Source organism: Rhamphochromis longiceps, linkage group LG20 (assembly GCF_057381845.1).
Source record: "Rhamphochromis longiceps isolate RC_006_pf linkage group LG20, R_longiceps_female_GT1.1, whole genome shotgun sequence".
Lineage (NCBI taxonomy): Eukaryota > Metazoa > Chordata > Actinopteri > Cichliformes > Cichlidae > Rhamphochromis > Rhamphochromis longiceps.
In genome coordinates, this window is record NC_140576.1 from 22,510,201 (window position 1) to 22,530,975 (window position 20,775).

A 20,775-nucleotide genomic window follows, 5' to 3' on the forward strand; every position below is an offset into this window, starting at 1 on the left:
CTCTTCATGTCTGACACACACACACACACACGCACACACCGTTTGGTAGTTCAGGTTTACACTTTGAAAAGCTAAGTAATGGAACAATAGATTGACACTCCTCTGTATTAAAGTATTATTTAGCAGGGATTTATCTGTCTATTGGTGACATTAGTCGGAGGTCTGCTGGGAACTGTGGATGTCAGCTAAGTGATGGAAACGCACATGTATCTGGGGATTAAATGAGACTCATTACAGTAATTAAAAACCTTTCCACACATGTTTTCTCATCCTGCACAATGAGTGTTGGGGGAGGCTACGATGTCTGCTCATCTCTGGGTGCTTAATGTTGAACATAATCACCTTGTTCAAGTCCTATGATAATGAACATGAATGTGCATGTGGGTGGGTTTTTTTTTTCATGTGTAGCTTACGTTGGTTGCCACAGCAACAGCCCGAGCAGGCTTGTGAGGCAGTGTGGGGATAGAAGACAACCCCCTTTACCCTAACAATCTATGCTTTCTCTTTTTGACTGCAGACTTGGGTAGTTCTCAGTTGAATGGGAGGGGGGGGTCTCCTTCTTTGGAAGGGGGATAAGGGAGATTGTAAGTGGTATTGGTTGGGGGGTTGGTGGGTGTTAGTGTCGAGTGTAGGTTTTGGAGTATCGGGTTGTGTGTGAGAGCTGCAGAGCGGACAAAGAGGGTGGAGATGGAGGAAGTGGCAACTAAAGCGTGCACGTGTGTGTGTGACTGGGTGGGAGGAGGGAGAGTGAGGGAGGAGAATCGGAGAGGATGCTCACTGGGAGTGTGCGATAGTCTAAAGAGCTGAGCGTGAGGCCAGCAGGTGAACGACTGATGAGAATCAGCGAGTGATCGGGCTGGAGCTGGAGAATTAAGAATAATAAGAGCGAGAGAGCGAGAGAGTGAGAAAAGTACGAGGGAGAGAGAAGCTTAACTCTGGAAGGAGCGTGGACGGTGAGTTATCCGTCCGAGTGCCGGTCACTGGCTTGACTTCCCGGGGAGCGCCAAGTGTACAGCTGCCACACCACTGTGTGAGTAAGTTTCCTGCTCTGCTCCATGCAGGACATCAGTTTGCTCAGATGACACACAGGGACTTCTTCACACGGCTGATTTTTGTGCTGCATTGCCAACCAGCTGGGGTGTGTTATGTAATTTGTTGTGGTGTTGGGATAAGGCTGTGGCTTTATGCTGCAAACTGATCCGCAGGACGGCTTACATGGTAGTCCTACATAGAACCGAGCAGGTGTCCGCGAGCAGCAGCATGTTATTTGTGCTGCCCCACATGCTTATGATGAAGGACAAGTTCGTGCTGGACATTTGTTGGACTTTATCCTCATGCATGTTATTGTGATACTTTTCTGGAGTGGTGTATGCATATTATAAATTCCCAGTACACTGTCTTTTGTAGAATAATAAGGTGTGCACAATATGACTCCTATAGGGAGACATATGCTTCTAGTATTACCTAGATTTTTTTTTTGGGACTATACATTTTGCTTAAACCATTCATTCATTTTGTATAATTAAATATGTGTGTGTGTGTGTGTGTGTGTGTGTGTGTGTGTGTGTGTGTGTGTGTGTGTGTGTGTGTGTGTGTGTGTGTGTGTGTGTGTCCTGACGATCTATTGAGCATTAGTTCTAATTAAGAGTTCAGGACAGCTGATGCCTTTTCCTATATTGTTCTCCCTTGGGAGAGCTCTTCGTGTGAGCCTGTTGAGAAAGAGCTTAGAAATATTCCAGTTTCATTTGCTGTAGGACTTTTCTTGATTGAAGACTCACTTGTTGTGTAATAGCAGGGCGGCAGCAGGGTGTACTAATGATTCATGCTCTGTTTTCTTCACCTAAATTTGAATGTGAGTGCTCTCAGGGCATGTGAAACCCGATTTCCATCTCAGCCAGTGTCCCTCTTGAGCAGCTCCGACCTCAGCATCCGACCATCCACTGCAGCTCCATACATTCACTCAGATAACTGAATACTTTGTCAGCACAGTCAGCCACATTATCTCTTTGAGAAATGACAATTTTTTTAAAGAGTGTTCCATTTTGTCCCCTGGAGTTGTTGAGGGCGTAGAGTAATACTTCTCTGCTTGCGGAGTGTCGTGCCTTTCGGCTGCTGGGGTACGCCGCACCCTGAACATATTTCATCGTAGCTGCCGTATCCTACTTTAATAATCGCCGGCAGACATACACATAATTCATGATATTATCGCTGATTCGTGATCAGTTCAGATTTTCTTCTGTGATGATTAATCGCTGTACGCATATGAAAGAGACTGAAATAAATTGCAGAAATTAAAAGGCTGCTGTGGAAACTGACCAGTTGTCGGTGTCAATACAGCACCATATTCATCAGAGGTATTGATCAGTCATCATGCTGAGAGAAAGCTGTTCTGGTAGAGATATTGAGTTTAGAACAAAAGATGTGTCACATTAGTATTGTTCAGTGTGTCGTTCTTCTGGATTAGAGATGCTTTTGTTTTGATAAATGTGAAAGTATTGGTCTTGTTCCCTGAGACCCCTGAGGTGTCTGTGAGGTAGATTGTGTGATAAAAGAAAAGGTGAAATCTTTTGGAAGTTATTGTTTCTTATACCATAAACAGCAAAGAAATCATGGGGTTTGTGTCAGATGTAACTTAGCTATAAAATTTGATACTGTTCAACAGATTTCAACCGCGATGACTATGACGCTGCAGATCAAACAAACCAGTTGGAAAACAGGATTTTGAAATTTAATATCAATTAAAAACTGATGTATTATTACTTTCTGATGTAAATTAGACCTTATTTTGTTGTCAGGTTGGAATGTGCTTCACTTAAAGAGCGATGTAACAGTAACCTAATTTCAAAAAGGTGACTTTACACCACTACAAGTACCTCGTACACTCCATACGACTTTTTTTTCTTGCCTAAAGAGATCAACAACATTTCCTGAGGCATTACCTTTTGTTGTCCTCTTGCTTGATCTCAAACTGGGTGACCTTTTCTGACCGAATGTTCTCTTCCATCTGTCTGATTTTAGGAAACAAGATGGGAGTGACCCCCGAATTTCTGCAACTCTAGAGCCCCAGCTGCTCCAGCCTAAGCTCCCATTCACCACCTCACCATTTCAAAAGGTAGGACTGGGGAAATTGAGTTTGCACTTTGACCGCTGACCTATATTAAAGACCTCTGTGTGACCCCCTCATTCTTTGATCTTTTTAACGTGTCTCAGCTGATCTTGTCTCCACACTTGCTTTTGTCTGGATGCACTTGCTCAGTGTTCTTGTGATGTGTTAGACCCAGTTTCATGGCGTGTTACTTTGATTTCTATCCTTGCTTTCTTTTGTGTAACTTGTGGTATTAAAGCACACAGAGCTCTGTGTCTGGATGATTATGTTTGACTGATTCAATTAATAGAAATCTATTTTTAGAAGGAAATTGTCAGCCGGATGCTGACCATTTTTAAATTGAAGCCTAACAAGCCTGATTCCATCAGAGCAAACAAATCAAAGCCTGAATGAGTCATTTTTAAATCAAAACACTAGCTTCTTCATGCCCATCATCATCCATGAGGTGTAACCTAATTGGAATGTCAATTATGCATGATAACACTGAGTGGGGCTCAATTATTACACAGTTGTTTTATGCTTTCCTGAGCCTTGCTTATTTTCCTCTGGGTTTTCATAAGGCTAAGCTTCAGTGTGAAGATTTGTGCTCTTCCATTTCTTTAATGCCTGCGGTTTATTAGCTGTCATGTCATTTTCAGATTCATCACATTCAGCTTGCCTCCTGTTCACTAAAGCATTTTTTTGCCTTTATGAATCAGCTATACTAGAACTGATATTCTTTCTTTCAGCAAAAATGGTTTGAGGAAATACTAAATTGCTGTTATTGAAGGTGTAGGAAAAAGGGCCAAAAGTGAAAATGAAATAGGAGGAAATAATTTCAATAAATCTGTTTAGACTGTCACGTCCGTAGCAAATCTATTTTGCTGTCAGAATCTTTATGCTTACCTTTAGCACTTCTGTGATTGATGTGAAAACCTGGCAGAGATATTTTGGGATCTTAGAAACTGAATAGCTCCTAGCTCCTCGGTGATTAAACGACAGGAACAGTGTCACTCGTGTCGGATTGCTTTCAAAAGATCCCTCGCACTTTGGAACGGGCTTACAGTTTTCACAATCTGCCTTCATCTGGGGAAAGCAGGGAGAGTAGGAAGAGAAAGGGATTAAGAATTCAGGAATTCAGAGATTGGATTGCTGAAACCATCATTCCTGATCCTTGCAGCATGCACCATCTGTAGGTAAAACAGACTTACCAGTTAGTCGAACATTTTGTTTGACACTTACACATTTAAGGATAGCAACTCCCTTTTTGCACATTTTAATTGAGGAGAAAGTAGAAAAAGGGAAAGCATGGAAAGAGTTTTAGGGACAGCGTGGTAATGTGGTGTGCTGTAGTACAACAAGGGCTCAGTGGAGCAAGACTCCGAGGAGTGTATCACTTTAATTAGAGCCCTGCGAAAAGCAGGTCAATCTGCAATTAACCCCATCAGCTCTTATGGCCATTGCCTGATTCAAACTGAACTGTCCTATTAATAATCTTGCAGATTTCTTAGAGATGTAATGCAAAACTCTAAAAGTGATAGTTTTCAAATTTTGGTGGCAGAAACGGCCGAGATAAAAAAAACAACTAAAAAAAACAACTAACTGAAACATCCTACTCACCAGAACCGTAGTGCTTAAAGAAATAAGTGTATTAGTATACCAAAACCAAGAGTTGAAATAATCATGAACTGTTGTCCACTGCTCTTGGAAAGGGTTGCATGAGTAATTATGGGTGAGCTTTCTAATGAAAACATGTTTATGTCATTTACAACCTTTTTTTACTGATTTGTTACACCAGTCAGGGTGACTTTTTACAGAGCTCTGTAAATTTGAGATGTCAGGAAATATCTTTAATGGCCCTGGAATGAAAATGCAGAACAAAGAACCAGACTTCATGTGAATTTCACATTCACGTGTATCCATCTGATCCACTTCATGGAGCTGGTTGAAGTTTTAATGAGCTCTGCGAGGATGTACGGCGTTGCAGCTGATAAGTCAAGAGGAGCAAGAGGAAGCCTCTTTAATTTGTCTCTTGTCATAATGGCGATCCTATTAGCTCTCATAATGAAAGGTCTGAGCTCTACACCTGAACTGTGTGTGCTAGCTTGGCTCCCTGGGGATCCCCTCATCGCCTTCTCTTTGTCAATTTCTGCAAAAATGAGATGTCTTGTTTTTCATCAAAAGATTGTTCCTTTTTATTACTTTCATTCTACCATTGGTTTGCATAGTTTTCTAACATCTACTTTATGCTATATCCTGATTCTAGTGTAATAGGTGATCTGTAAACAGGACATAGTTGCAGCTGTTGTCTGTGACCGTAGAACGGTTGGACTCCACCTCTTGCCACCTGTCAGCCTAAGCCAGGATACAGATAGTAGTAAAGACAGAGGTGGTTGGTATAAAATTTGGAGTTCTTCCTGCAATGCTTTTGAGAGATAGAGAGCGACAAAGAGGGATCAGCAGAAGGCTAGACACCTCCAGCTTCAGTCAGAGGATTACTTCTCAGCTTTAAGCAATAGCAGGTTTGCCTGCAACCTGAGACATAAACTTGCAGATAATCTTGTATGCTCAGAGCACACACTGGGAGAGTCTGTGGATCTTGTCACCAACTTTGTCTGATCCAACACTTTGTCAGTGATGCTTGCAAACAGCGGCGATGCAGCTAGGATTTTGCCATTTCAGAAAGGCACAGCAGTCATGGAGCGTTTAATCCAAATCTGCTGAAGTCAGTGACACTGGGACATCTTTGAAGCTGCAGGACTTTTTGTCAAGGAGAATTAAAAATGGCTAAAAATATTGACAAACACAACTATGCTCCAATGGTGACAAAGACACACTGGAAGAAACCCAGCAATGTAAGTAGCTTTATTTTAGGAACATGCTGCATACAAAACATCAACAAATGACAGACAAAGTGGAGAGGACGCCTTTAAGTTAAGGCACAGACAGTCACTCCAAACTAATGACATATATATCTATATATATCTATATATATATATATATATATATATATATATATATATATATATATAGAGAGAGAGAGAGAGAGAGAGAGAGAGAGAGAGAGATTTATAGCACACTTGTTTTTGTTCAAGCCCAAAGATAATATCTAGCAAAGCAGTTCTCATAATCCATCTTATGTGTATAGATTTATGAGTCTTATAACACTTACTTCTCATACTATTTATTGAAAGTAACACAATTCATATTCAAGTTATACTTATTGTTATGTTCCGTGAGTATAATGCGAAAGCTCCCACTTTTATGAATAAATCATAGTAAATTTATAAGTCTTATTAGACATAATATTTGCATTTGTTTTCCATATGGGAATCTCTGGCTAAACCCAGAGCTATTTACTTTCAGGGTTTGTGGCGGACTATTGTTTGCACATGGTGGAGGACTTTACTCACAGTCACACTGAAAGCCAAGACACGATTGCTCTGTACACAAAGTGTTTGACTTTGTCAGGCTTTACTGGCTGAACTTTTCAGCCTTTTACTTAATTACTGAAAACCAATATGTCCACGGACAATTGTTTTTCATCATTTTTTGCAATATTTATTGTCATTATGCTCACATGACATATGTGATTTGGAATGTGATGTCCAGACAAACTGTGGTTCGTTCTAAAGAAAGGGGTCGATTTTTCATTTTCCTGTCGGTCACACGTGACGGTGAGATGTGACAAGATCATGTTCTGCAATAAGGTAACATGTTTATTAAAATAAATATGAGCTTAGACGTTGGCTGTTTTAAAAGTGGTGGGAACATCTGGCTAAGAATGTGTAATTTACCAGCTTTACGACATCTGCTCTACTGTAGGCTTTCCTAAATGTAAACTTTACCGCTTCTTTTAAGGTCAGTTTGTCCTCATGCTTTTAACAGCTCAAACACATTCCTAACCATGTCAGGTTTGTATCAAATAACACCTAATTAGTTAATTTTAAGGCATTTCTGGCATCTTTCAGAAGACTTCTACAGAAAATGTTGCATTATTATACTTTTTGAGGGGTTTTCAGAGACCTTAACTGTAGACGTAAAATGTTGACTATATAGACCTCTTGCCCTCTAAAAGTTTTAAAAAGTCTATTTGGAATTTTGTTTTGCAAGATGTTGGGTTATTAACAGTTGTAAAGAGTGAATAGAGCTCTCTGAAACATAAAGAGCATCACTGACACAAATGCACATACCGGGATTTTTTTCATGTCTAATAAGCAGTGCATAGAATGTTGCACACACATTATCTTGAATTAATGTAATCCCATCATGCAGTATTGCAAATATAGCAGTGAGATCTGACACCCTAACAATAACCATGTAAAGGCGGTGTTCCAGAGATGTTTTTTTCTGTCACTGGATGGAGTGTGATGATTTTAAAGTGTTGAACTCAGCGAACCTTCACTAACGCCTGTCAAAGGCAAACTAACCTCTGCACTCAAGACAAAGAAGCCTAAACATTGAATCTTATTCTCCTCTCTCCAGACCCCAGATTTATTTGAAATGATTGAAAAGATGCAGGTAAGATGATAAAAGATCGCATCTCTGTATTTTGTCTTGGCTCTCTAAGCTGTGCTCAATAAGCAACTAACCAGCCAGTGTCTCTTCCTAATTCTGCAACACTTTGGCTCTCCTTTGCTGCAGTACTCATAATCTCTCTGAACATGAGAGGGATTTTGAGTATTTTCAGAGGAGTGTTGTCAATGTGTTTGTCTCGGTGTCTTTGTTAACGTTCTGGTTGAAACTTTAGCTTGCCGAACTGTAAGCTCATTATCTCACCTCAGAATCTATTTCCTGGTTTCTGACGACTCTGGAAGGATGTTTTCTGTATTCATGCTTTCCCAATGACAAGACATGTGTTTTATAATAGAACATCTGTGCATTATTTTTTTAAATGCACATTTATCTTCTTTTTAAAAAATATGAATTGCAGTCACAATGGTGCTTCACTATTCACTACACTATTCTTTCATGTTTGGCAGTAATTCTTCTTTTGCATGGGACGTGACGCAGGATTGTCTATTTCCACTGGCAATGTATTGATGGACAGTGTATTGATGACTGCATCGTCTTCCATGATGGTCGGCGCCATCATCTAGCCTTGATTTAGTAACGCTGCATCTCTTTTTCTGCATCGATCCTCCTCACTCTCTTTTCACGTAGACACACCCCATGTGCAGTTGTACGACTGTCACTTATAAATCTTTTTAACCCCAAGACTCTTATTCACACTTTTCTGCAGTGTGTTTAATAAAGTTCTCTGTCACTTCCAGACTCACGTCTGTAACGTCTTTCACTCTCCTCACTCTGAGGACCATAATGGATCTCTTTCTGTATTTTTCCATCTGTCCCTTTTTTGACTTTGCTTTGTTGCCTGCTGCACATCTCTGGGGAAAACTGAGCTGTTACATAATGAGTTTGATCTTTTTTTTTTGCCTTTTGTTTATGTCACAGTTTGTGTTCATAGATTGGTTTTGTGCTTGACTTTAGGTATTTGTGGACTTCCATGCCACTTTGTGTGACCCTCCTGTCCTTTTGTAACCTGCTTCTCTTACAGGGGAACAGGATGGATGAGCAGAGGTGCACCTTTCCTCCGCCTCTTAAGGTATAACTCTTCATGTAGCAACACAAATTATTCATTCTCACTGTCCACGGCTGCTCCACCTTATCTTACTCTGACAGACATGGCAATTATTTCAGCATTCAGTATTACAACGTGTTCTTCATAATGCACTGAAACGCCCATGTTCCATACAGGAACAAGCAAGTGGGATGCTAAGCTCTGTAGACTAAAGTTCTGAAAGGGGCTTTTGAACACATAATTATAAAGTGATGAAGCATTTTATATCACCAGTGTGCCAAATAGTCTTACTTTCATTAAGGTGTGCATTGCTGGCTGATTTCTGTGTCATTGCTAAACAGATTTTCATTGCATAACTGTTATGCAATTACTCTGAAACAGTGTCCTTTGGGAATGTAAAGTCGTTATTATTTTGTTGTTATTGTCCTTCTTCGATGAGGAAACAAAGCATTTTTCTTTTTTTTTCCAGACTGAGGAGGATTACATACCGTACCCAAGTGTCCATGAGGTACGAAGCTGTGTTGCAGTATTATTGTTACTATTATTATTTTATTCCAATAAAAGCATAGAAATATTGAAAGCAGTTGACTCAGTGTTGTAGACATCCAAAGTCTCAATAAAATGTTCATTTAAGCCTCAAAAGACTAGCTGTGATCAGAAATTTTACGAGCATTCTTATTAAACTAGTAAATACTCAGGCTAATCGAATCTCATTTTAATTTAATTTTTTAAAATTTTTTAATTTTTTCTCAAGTCAAATTTTTAGTTCATTGTCTATCTCTGAGAAGTAACCTTGTGTTTCATTGCTATTTTTTATTGAAACAGGTGCTGGGGAGAAAGAGCCCCTTTCCTCTTATCCTCCTGCCACAGTTTGGGGGCTACTGGATTGAAGGGACCAACCATGAGCTGAGCCAGGCTGGAGACACGGAGCCTCTACAGCCTCTGTCCCCGAACACTCGGACCAAGCTGGAATGTAACACCCTGGCTACGCTCTTCAGGAAACATTTCCTGGGCAAGGTTCGCTACTCTGCACATGACAGAAACACATGGAGCTGCTGACAAGTAAACTGTAGTTTGCATATTAAGTTAAATCAGCTTTGCATTTGCTGATTTGCAGTCCTGGCTAAGGGCTCCCCTTGTATTGCCTCTTCTGCAGCTCTATTTTAAACCTACTTAACTGAGTAAGTTACCATATTTAGCATAGTTTTTAACCATATCATCTGTGACATTTCGATGTCCCTGATAGATTATATTTAGCTGGATGCATTTTAAATATCTCCCCCATTGCTCCCCCATTATATTTGTCAAATTCTCTTCTATTTCATGGTTAAAATTACAGTTAATGAGAATATTAATAACTGTACTAAGTTAGTTAAATTACTACAATTTTTTCAGAGATTTGTTTTCTTCCACAGTGATATTGCCAAAGTCATATTCACGTCATGTTCTCATTATAACAGCTTCCTTCCTCTTCAAATGAGTCTCATTGCTGTCATGAAATATTTTGCATTACTTCTTCTTCATTACAGTAATGGGACAAATAGGAAATAAGCAAATCTCTGCATAATAAAGTACAAACAGTAAGCCTGCCTCACAATTAGGCACCTCACACACTGTGGCTAATGAAGATGCATTACACTTTGCAAGTGTTCTTGCAAACACATAATACCAGTAAACAAAATTGGTTGCATGTAGCAGAGGACGAGTAAACAAAGGAACTCAGACAGGAAATGAATGAACTGGAGCACATTTACCCGTGTTGTGCACATGTGTGCCTCTTTATGACAGATACTAATGGTGGTACTAATGTATGCTGTGCCCTCAGGAACACTTTAATTACTATTCAGTGGACAGTGTCCTTGGACATCTGGTGTTCTCCCTAAAATACGAGGTGATCGGTGACCAGGAACATCTGCGTCTAATGCTCAGGTAACACTTAATTTTCATGCAGGGTTCAGTACAATGTTGCCCAATTGTCTGAGAAAATCAACAATTTAAGTCTGCCTGGTTACTTCATAATCTGAAGTAATTAATGTGTAAGATTTTGCCTCTTTTGTGAACAACAAGCTCTAGCTACAGAGTAATTTTTTACCCCCTAAATTGCCCAGCATTGACCGGACACACACATCCGCCTGGGGTGTTATCATAAGAGTCGTAAAGCCAGCAAGAGTGTCAACAGCTCTGTCATTTCCACAGAAGAGTAACAGATGGACTATTTTGGCCAGTTAGTGGGTGGGGATGGTGAAAGGGAGAGAAGGCAAAGAGAGGCAAGGGCGGGGAACTTTGATCATGGTCCATACCGGATCATCTCTGCACCAACTGATAGATTCTGAGAAACGCTGCTTCGTGTTATATGGCTATAAAACCCACACTAATTACTTTATGGCTTCATCAGGACCAAGCTGAAAACCTACCACGATGTGATCCCCATTTCCTGTCTGACAGAGTTTCCAAATGTGGTCCAAATGGCCAAGGTAAGAAGCCATTTTTATATTTTTTTTGTCTAAAGATAAGCTGCTGTGACACTTCCAGCACATTCTGACATTATTTCCCACGGCTTTTTTAAATTCAAGCTTGTCTGTGAAGAGGTCAACGTGGACCGCTTTTATCCTGTCCTTTATCCCAAAGTAAGTTCTGGATCACAGATTTTCAGGGTTTTCTTTCTAGGCCCAGAAGTATGAGCTTTCAGCATCTGGTTAGATTTTTTTCACAGCTGCTTTAAGCAATATCCTACAGTTGAAGGGGAAATGATGGAATTTCATATTTAATAATATACTGCAAGCCTCATATTACCTTCAGTCAAACTTTTCAGTACATCTTTGAATGGGATTGAGGTTTTTATCAACCTTTGCACTGAAGCATGTTAGCAAAAGAAAAATGAGAGAGAGAAAAGAAAAGGAAAAAAACATCTTGTATACACAGGAGAAATAAATCATATATACAGATAAATATAATTAGATATAGCCATATACATCTTCTTTAACGTTATATCTGTGATTTTTGCAGGCTTCAAGACTTATTGTTACTTTCGATGAACATGTGATAAGCAACAATTTTAAGTTTGGAGTCATCTATCAAAAGTTTGGACAGGTAAGCAATAAAGCCTGGATGTGATCAGGTGCAAAAGCAGTGTTGTAGAAGTACTTGCATCCATTTTTAAGGAAGCTTATTATACTTGGTCCTCTGTGGTCTTAATTATGGCTTTCACTTAAGCCCAGTCATTGTGGCTGCCTTCAGCACACCCTCTCATTTTCTGAGGCAATCACAGCCCTCTTGTTTACTATGTGGGGTGGCAAAAGAGGTGTTGAGTGCTTTTCTACCTTTAAATCGAGACATCACTGTGTAGAAATCTTTTCTTTTGATTTTGCAAATACTACAGAAATTGAAATGTATTGTTAAACATGTTAAATGATCTAATTGGCCTTCTCACAAAGATAGAAAAGACCCTCTTACATTCAGGAGGGATGTTCAGGCATGATCAAATAGGCTCACTGCACAGAGAAAGCAAATCATAAATAGTGAAATGAGCCGTGGGACCTTGTCCCAGGTATTGTTAGCATCCCTTTGTTTTAAAGGAGGCATTTTTATTCAGATCATCGCTCTAGTTACTGACAATTGATAATCAGCAGTCCATCACAATCATAATGTTTCCTAAAGCCTTATTTCAAATGTTCTACCTACTTTTGTAATTAATTGGAACAACCTCTGCTATCTCAAATGCAAATGCACCGTGTCTGAACAAAAGTGCAAAACACACACTGGATACACGTTGTCTCGCTTCTAGTTACTGACCCCAGTGATCTGTTCCAGAAAAAAATAACACTTGCAACATACAGCTCTCACTGTGCCACTGCTGACTATTTAGCAAAAACAATTTTACCTTACCATAATTAGTTTTCCCTTTTCTTCTCAGATATCGTCACTGTCATTAGGAACCTATCTGCAAACTATGCAGTACTCATACAAACTGTTCTCATCGTTCTGCAAAAAGCTCGCTCGCTTATTTATTTTTAAAATTAATTTTATTTGTTACAGACTTCAGAGGAAGAGCTGTTTGGCAACAACGAAGAGAGCCATGCCTTTGTAGAATTCCTGGAGTTTCTCGGAGAGAAAATTGAGCTGCATAACTTTAAAGGGTAAAGTCCTCACAGTGGTTTGAAAGCATTCGATATCCCCCATCTAATATTTCATAACATAATGCCACTACAATTTACATCAGACTAGCTTCATGAAAGGTGGTGACGCTGCTGCAGTGATGGTGGAGAATATCCTCCTAGACATGGTTCTGTGTGCTTGCAGTTTCCGCGGAGGGTTAGATGTGACTCACGGGCAGACTGGCACAGAATCTGTCTACTGCAACTACCGCAACAAAGAGGTCATGTTTCATGTGTCCACAAAGCTGCCTTACACAGAGGGGGACACCCAGCAGGTACTGTAATGCAATACCAGACTAACACACCTTTTATGATTCAAAGGATGGTTAGGCAGGTTCCCTCTGGGCATCACAGAACCATATTTTGCATATGTGCATCCCTGTTGTGCAAAAAGCCTGCAGTATAAAATTACAAAAAGAACCCAAAACAACAACTCCCTGGTATTTGAGATATATTACTTCAGCAAATGCTTTGGTGTCTGCGTCTGTGAGCAGCACTCATTCCTCAAGATGATTTAAAGCTGAGATGTAGCACTGCATTGCTCACGCAGCAACTTTTTTTCTCTTTTATCTCACACATTCACACAAAAACTGAGGATCGCAAGATGAAAAATGCTATCATTTACTATCAAACCATCCACAAACAGAGATAAGACCAATGCCTGTATGTTCAGCCTCTCCTGCAGCAGTGAGTGCTACATATGGGCTACTTTGAGCAAACTGTTTCTGTGGAGGTTGTCATCGAGGAAACAGCACCCCCTGGTGGTGTTTCATAGACTTAGTAGTGTAAAGATTCAGACTTTGCCTTTATTTGGTGCTAGAAATTAAAGACATTTGTGTAGTCTTTTCTTTTTTAACGCAAATGCTGTGTAATTGTCATCCCACTTAATCCTTTTAGATGTTTTCAGTTGGAAATATTCCTGGTTAGCTAGCTTTGTGTTATCAGTAATATGATACTAACAGTAATCAGTAGAAAAACCAGTTGTTTTTCCAGGGAGGGAGTTCCAGGGAGCATTAACTTTGTTCATACATTTCATCTAATGCTTGGCATTTGTCTCCTTTCATTATGTCAATTGTTACATGAGAAAATAATCATTCACACCCTTTTATATAAAATATGTATATATATTTATGTATAAAACTAAGTTGCTGTTGGGCTGTTATGTTGCAGTTGCAGAGAAAAAGGCACATAGGAAATGACATTGTCGCCATCGTTTTCCAAGAAGAAAATACTCCCTTTGTACCAGACATGATCGCCTCCAACTTTCTCCACGCTTACATTGTAGTCCAAGTGGTCAACCCCTGCTCCGACAATGTTCTCTACAAGGTAACCCGCTTCCTCTCATTTATGACGTTTTCTCCTGAAAGCATTTATTGCACTTCATCTTTATCTTCCTTTCTAGGTGTCAGTTACAGCACGGGATGATGTACCTTTCTTTGGCCCCGCCCTCCCAAACCCTGCCATCTTTAAAAAAGTAAGAAGATGAAGATCTTTGACCTCACTGATCATCTTTTAGTTTCCGAGAAGATGCCTTACCTCACTAATCCTTTTTTGCAGGGCCCCGAATTCCATGAATTCCTTTTTACTAAGCTAATCAATGCAGAATATGCCTGCTACAAAGCTGAGAAATTTGCCAAATTGGAGGTAAGTTTCTAAGAAAGACTTAAAACATTTTACGTCTTTTGACAGCCTTAAAAATTTTATTTACTTCCCTCTGCCTCATTTCTGTGTGTGTGTGTGTGTGTGTGTGTGTGTGTGTGTGTGTGTGTGTGTGTGTGTGTGTGTGTGTGTGTGTGTGTGTGTGTGTGTGTGTGTGTGTGTGTGTGTGCGCGCGCGCGCGACAGGAGAGAACACGATCGGCCTTGTTGGAGACTCTTTATGAGGAGCTCCACTTAAACAGCCAGGCCATAATGGGTGTTGGAGGAGAGGACGATAAGCTGGAAAATGGGAATGCTGGAGGAGGAGGCTTCTTTGAGTCTTTTAAGGTAACTGGAAAAGCAGAAGCAGAGGCTGGAGCTTCAGGTCGACAGCTTCACTGGAACTCTCAGAAAGAAAAAGTTGAAGCTAGTTTGCATATTCAAAGTCTTGTTTTAGAAACTAGGGTTTTATGTTTTACTTGCACAAGCAAAACAAAAGGAGCTTTCTTATTTACATCATTTAAATTCAAGCTCAGCAGCTTAGCTTAGCAAAAACACTGATAAAAGAGAGAAGCTCCACCTGCCTCAGAGGCAAACAGTGTTCTCAGACAACTCAGTCGTTTTATTCCATACAAAACCAGCGATTTCTGCCCTTGGATAATGTATTAATTAGTAAGTTTTAGAGGTGCCAGTATGCTCTTTGTTTCTAGCCTTTATGCTGATCTGAGATAACCCACTGCTAGCTGTGACTTTATACTGCAGACAGATTTGAGACTGATTTTCTGATCTAACTCCCAACAGGAATCAGTATATTTCTCAAAAATGTCAAACTTTTAGTATTAAATTACATTTTAATATTAGCCTGTAAAGTGGCATCTCTAATTAGTATTCATTGTTACCTGTTGAGAGATGTTTTTTTTATGTGAACATGAGCGCGACTTCTCTCTGGCAGTATTTCTCTTCTGTTCTTGTCTATATGCAGACTGAGCTGTAGAAGGTTTTTCTTAATCTGTATCTGAATGAAGAGAAGCACTGCTGCTCTGTCCTCCTGGAACATACCGCTCTCTGCTTCCCAGCTTTTCTTCTTCATGCTTTATAGTTGTTTTGTGATTCGCCACGTTTCAGTGCCACCGCTCACGTATCTATATGGTCCTATCATCTTCATGTGTCATAATTTGGGGAATGTGGATGGAACGGATAATTTCCTTTCATCATCAGCCTCTCCACATTATTTCATGCTCGTAAAAAGGTGCACTGGGCTTTAAACTTCTTCTGGCTCTGATTAGACTCAGTGTGGTCAGACATCTTTGAGCCACTTGGCCCTTCTACTTCCCACTCTCTTCTCTTATCACCTACCTAAATAAAAATGACTCATCTGAACCTCCTTCAGGCACTAAAGCATACTAGTGTTCTCTGTCGCTTTCTTGTCTGTTAGAATTAGAATCTGGCCAGTGCTCTCTGCCTGTAGTGGTCAGTGTTCAGGGACAGCCCCCAGGCTCCTCTTGGCCTGTTCAGTGATACCGAGGGGTCAGAGAGGTCAGCACCATCTGAATGTATCTCCTCCTCCTCGTCTCTCTGTAGAGGGTGATGCGCAGCAGAAGCCAGTCTATGGATGCCATGGGTCTTACTTTCAAGAAGCCGCACACAGTCTCCACTAGCCTGAGCGGCAACTTTAACCACAACCCCGCAGAGAGCCCTAAATTCCCAGGGATAGTAAGTACAGTCCCACTCCTCCAGTACCTACGGCGAGGTGAGCCTCGCTGCTTCTGCCTCCCCCTCTGCAGATCTAACAGAGTTCATACCCCCTTCTCTTTCACTTGCCTGCAGCACTAACTTCTCACAGCGAGAGAGCGACTGCACACTTGGACACGGGAAGCAATTATGCCTGAGTCTTAAACTTGACTGTCACTTTGCAAAGGTTGCACATTGTCTACCACTACCAAAACGGATTGACTTAACAGTCATGAAAGTGGATATGTTTAGGACACAAGCTGAATGGGTTAAAGCATTTTTTTCTAATTGTGTTCACGTGATTTAAATGCCCATGCATCTGCATTGTTAATGAGCGATCACTTCATTTCTAACATGGGTTGGAGTTGTCTTTGTGTGATAGTGTGTATAATGTGTGGGTATGCTTACATTTTTTCTTTTAATAATCACGCAATGATTTTAAATTCATTTTTTGGGGAAATTGATATTTATGTCATCAAGAGGAAAAGTTGTAAATCTTTTCAGGTGTTTTTCAGTTTAAATAATTTATTCAGAAATACTGCTGTAACTAAACTTGTGCACATATATGCTGCATATATAAGACAGACACAGCCACCATGAGGTTGGTGCCCCTTTTTCTTAAAGCCTTGAGTTGTTTTTTTTTTTTAAAACTGGATTTCATGAGCATGGACTAACTCCCATTATGAAACTGGGGGGCACTCAGTAGCTTGGCAATTATAAGATAAGCCCAATCTGAAAGGCCCACCCTGCTCTATATTTTTCCCAGAGAACCATGGGAGCTATAATTTGCAAAATAAACATAAATTTGTATTCAATAACACCTGAAAGCGATGATTAAAAACCTAACACACAGATCAAAAACTAACTCAGAACATGCTTAGTGGGTACATGGAGGGAGTCGAGGATTGTTTTCTTGTACACTTTGATGAAAGTGAACTTCTTTTTGTAATCAAAAAGCCTTGAAAACTAGGTTTAGCTTTTGTATACAGTCTGTGTTTGGACACTTATTTTTCTTTTTTTTTCACAGTTGAAAGTAAAATATGACTGTTACCTTAGTTACAGTTACAAGTTTTCCATCAGTAGTGACTACATATGGTGGCCTGTCTGTTATATGTAGGGTATATGTTGAGAGATACTGTGTATCTTATATAAACTGATTAAGTTAATTCTCTCTGTGTTAGACATATTAGACTTTTATATAATATCTTTCATCAGTGAGTATGACTGATGAGCTTACTGTTTGTTCATAAGCCAGTCTTGATTTGATTCCTAATGTATAACATGCTGTGTGCCCTCCTCCGCTGAATTTACCTTCCTTTTCCTTTTTCAGACATACAGCTCACATAACTCTCTCCCATTCAGCTGCCTGTGTCGCACCCATGGAACCAAAATATCTCCCCCTGTATTCTCCAGCTAACACGCCTTTCGTAGTTTGTTTGGACAACATGACTTACTGCATGATATCTCATATGTATTTGTATATATCTCATGTTTTCTCTCCCCTCCTCCCCCTTTTTCCCACCTCTCCTTGTTTTTTCATATGTCATCACCACTCTCTCTTCTGTCTCTTCTCTCTTTTTCTGTCTCTTTCTTTCTCACTGTTTTTATCAGTCATTGCTTGTCCCAGGCAAAAGTCCGAGTAAATATGGACGCCGAGGCAGTGCCATAGGGATAGGAACAGTAGAAGAGGTTCATGTCTAATTCTAACTACTCTCCAACTACTTGCTTTCCGTCTTTGTTTCCTTTTCTTGTTTGCATGGCTCCTTTGCATCATAGCCAAACATGTTTCTCTGCACATTTCAGCTCCCTAATGTGTATATCAGAAACTGTGTGCTACAGACAGGATATATTATTTAAAAGGCATCATCATTTTAGTCTGTGAACATAGTCCTGCCCATTTTCCAGTGAATTAGTTGCTTTAGCAAGTCCAATCTTTTATATTTTCTAGACTAATATATGTGTGAACTGTTAAGAGTATTTGCTTCTACTCTTATTCTCTTCTCTGCTTTACTGCAGTATGTGCACACCTGCTACAGTTTTACTCTATAGTTTCATTCCAGTGTGCTTAATTCTGTATTTGTTAAAAAATAATGAATATTTATAATTTAATAAGCCCCTTACAGAGAAATTGTGAAAAACGCCCCCTGCACCCCCACTGCTCTTTGAAGCCACATTAAATAAAAGCCTCTTTTTTTTAAAGTTCTCATTTCGAGAGCATTAAAAGGGAGATTGAACGAACAAAGCAGATGCTGAGAAAGCATATTTAGTGTTAGGCTCTGGAGCTTTTAAACCCATCTTTCATCTCCCGCCTTAGTGTGCTCTGTTCTGGCTGAAAGACTGCCACCAGGGCTTGTCATTAAGCTGCTAAAAGCATATTTTAACATTTTTTTCATCATACTGACAGCTCGGAGGGAGCAGTGTTACTCTTCAGCCTGGTAATTCAGGATGATATGTTTTTGAAATTTTGCCAAACTGTTCTCTATGATACAGTACACGACAAATGAATGGTTCAGTGGTCAAAGTAACCATTAGCTCTCCTCAGTCATAAATACCTAAAGTGATAAGCTCTTGAAACGAACCTAGTTTATTATACAAGGTATTGGAAATATTTTGGCATTGTCCCTGAACGGTTTTCCTCTTTCCCTGTCAGTCTCTGATAATCCCAGGGAAAAGCCCAACCAGGAAAAAGTCTGGCCCTTTCAGCTCCCGGCGAAGCAGTGCCATCGGCATTGAAAACATTCAAGAAGTCCAGGAGAAGAGGTGGGAGAAGATTCCTGTGATCATTTACATAGCATATACCTGTAGACCATCGTCTACATAAAATAACTTTTTTTTCCTATTTTTCACACTATTTTTTTAACTTGTAGCAGTAGAGATAACTCCCCAAACACTCAGAAGACACCTGACAGTGGCCACGCCTCTCAAGATCCCAAATCTGACAATTCATCCAATCAGAGCTCTCCTGAGGTGCTCACAACTACCAAGAACAGGTATATATAATAAACAGGCTCCTACCATATCCCCTGGACACTCACTGAAAATTTTAAATAGCATGTTTTGCCATTCCTGTATTTGTGTAACTGCTGGGTAATCCTCCCTTAGGTTAACATGTAGTATCACTATACATAAGATAAAATCAGGTTGGAGTTGTTAACCCAGGGTGTAGTTCTTATCTTGTTGGCAGGGCCGCATCCATCCCTGAGGCCCACGACCTTTCCCGCTCGTCCTCCAATGCCAGCAGCTTTGCTAGTGTGGTGGAGGAGAATGAGACAGAGGCAACAGAGGAATACGACACAGGCATGGTAAGCAGTGTATCCTGTATATGTACTACATGTAGAAACACAAATTATAAATTGTATTTAAGCTATCACATTTTTGTTTTTTCACTATAATCTACATAATCTGGTTTTCTTGGTCACCTTGCCATATTCTCCAGGAGAGTCTGTCATCTGCTGGAACACCACATAAGCGAGACTCCTTCCCCTACAACACTTGGCTGGAGGACAACAACAGTAACACTACTACCACCAGTCGTGGGAGCTCCCCAGGTGAGAGAGACAGCTTTGTGAACAAGGTCCAGCGTATTAAAAGTTTAAAGGGAAGGGTTAAAGTGAAGAAAGCCCATGGTTAAGCAATGCACAATTAATGCATTCAATTCATGACTTATTGTAATAAGAAGCTAATAAATAATCATGTAGCTTTGTGATTGTAATGAGGATGTTAACATATAATAAAAAATAATATTTTTTACAAGTGTAATATATAATGAGAAATTGATATGCAACTATCTTTTCAGAATATTAATTAGCAAGTATAGTCTTTTATCTAACCTCTTTAACGTGTAATAAAGTTGACTTTCTATTTCTTCTGCAAAACAAGTAAAAGCTTTCTTTTTTTTCCAAAACATAAATGATTCATATTGTATCATTTAATATTTATATAACTGTCTATATCAGGTATGAGTCTTTTCACACATTGCTAACCTATCCTTCAGGGCCTGGTAAACCTGATCGAGCAAAGGGGATGAAACTGGAACGATCACACAATCAGCAGTCCTCATCAGTGAGTAATCAGCCAGCTCTATACTAAGATCTTGTGCTTTCATTTGTGTTCATTGCACTTTTTTCTTTTAATTTGCAGTCACAACAAATGTATGCTCTTCTGTAAGACTGACCAGTTCCTATAGACCAATACAGTCTCTGCTTTACTGTTCTGCAGTGCTGCACTAATTTCTGTGACTTGTTACTGATACCGTTCTTTTTATTTTCACTGCTCCGTGTGCAGAACTGTTAGCTCAACTCACCTGGTAGTGTCCTGGATCTCCATCTTCAGGTTGGAATTCCTCTCTGCACACTTATGGCTTTAATCCACAGGTTTACTATTTACAGATGGTTCCGAAACACAGTATCCACATGCACTAAACCAAAATGCTGCTTGTGAGCATTTGTTATACAACAGTCTTCTGTCTTAGTTTTATACATAATCCTCGTCAACAGTACTGAGGAATAAACAAAAAGAAAGCAAATCTGTGTTTTGGCAAAACTGGATTTATTTTTAAATATCACTAATTATATGAATACTATACAT

The 20,775-nt window shown here is 39.8% G+C and overlaps 1 protein-coding gene across 15 annotated transcripts in view; it reads left to right on the forward strand.

Moving 5' to 3' along the window:
* Nucleotides 1–20,775, forward strand: part of LOC146645308 (rap1 GTPase-activating protein 1-like) — a 56,540-nt gene that overhangs the window by 34,094 nt on the left and 1,671 nt on the right. For 3 of the 15 annotated variants that reach the window (XM_085392882.1, XM_085392865.1, XM_085392875.1), the window contains exons 3-25: nt 3,019–3,112; nt 7,571–7,606; nt 8,643–8,690; nt 9,136–9,174; nt 9,492–9,683; nt 10,492–10,595; nt 11,062–11,140; nt 11,240–11,293; nt 11,673–11,756; nt 12,702–12,802; nt 12,966–13,095; nt 13,991–14,146; nt 14,223–14,294; nt 14,378–14,464; nt 14,665–14,805; nt 16,039–16,170; nt 17,800–17,877; nt 18,839–18,948; nt 19,056–19,178; nt 19,355–19,490; nt 19,625–19,736; nt 20,183–20,250; nt 20,473–20,520. In XM_085392882.1, coding sequence (XP_085249008.1) covers nt 7,589–7,606; nt 8,643–8,690; nt 9,136–9,174; nt 9,492–9,683; nt 10,492–10,595; nt 11,062–11,140; nt 11,240–11,293; nt 11,673–11,756; nt 12,702–12,802; nt 12,966–13,095; nt 13,991–14,146; nt 14,223–14,294; nt 14,378–14,464; nt 14,665–14,805; nt 16,039–16,170; nt 17,800–17,877; nt 18,839–18,948; nt 19,056–19,178; nt 19,355–19,490; nt 19,625–19,736; nt 20,183–20,250; nt 20,473–20,481 — 2,073 coding nt within the window. In that variant the 5' untranslated portion in view covers nt 3,019–3,112; nt 7,571–7,588 and the 3' untranslated portion in view covers nt 20,482–20,520. The other 12 variants (XM_085392872.1, XM_085392871.1, XM_085392873.1 and 9 more) reach the window with 12 other exon arrangements.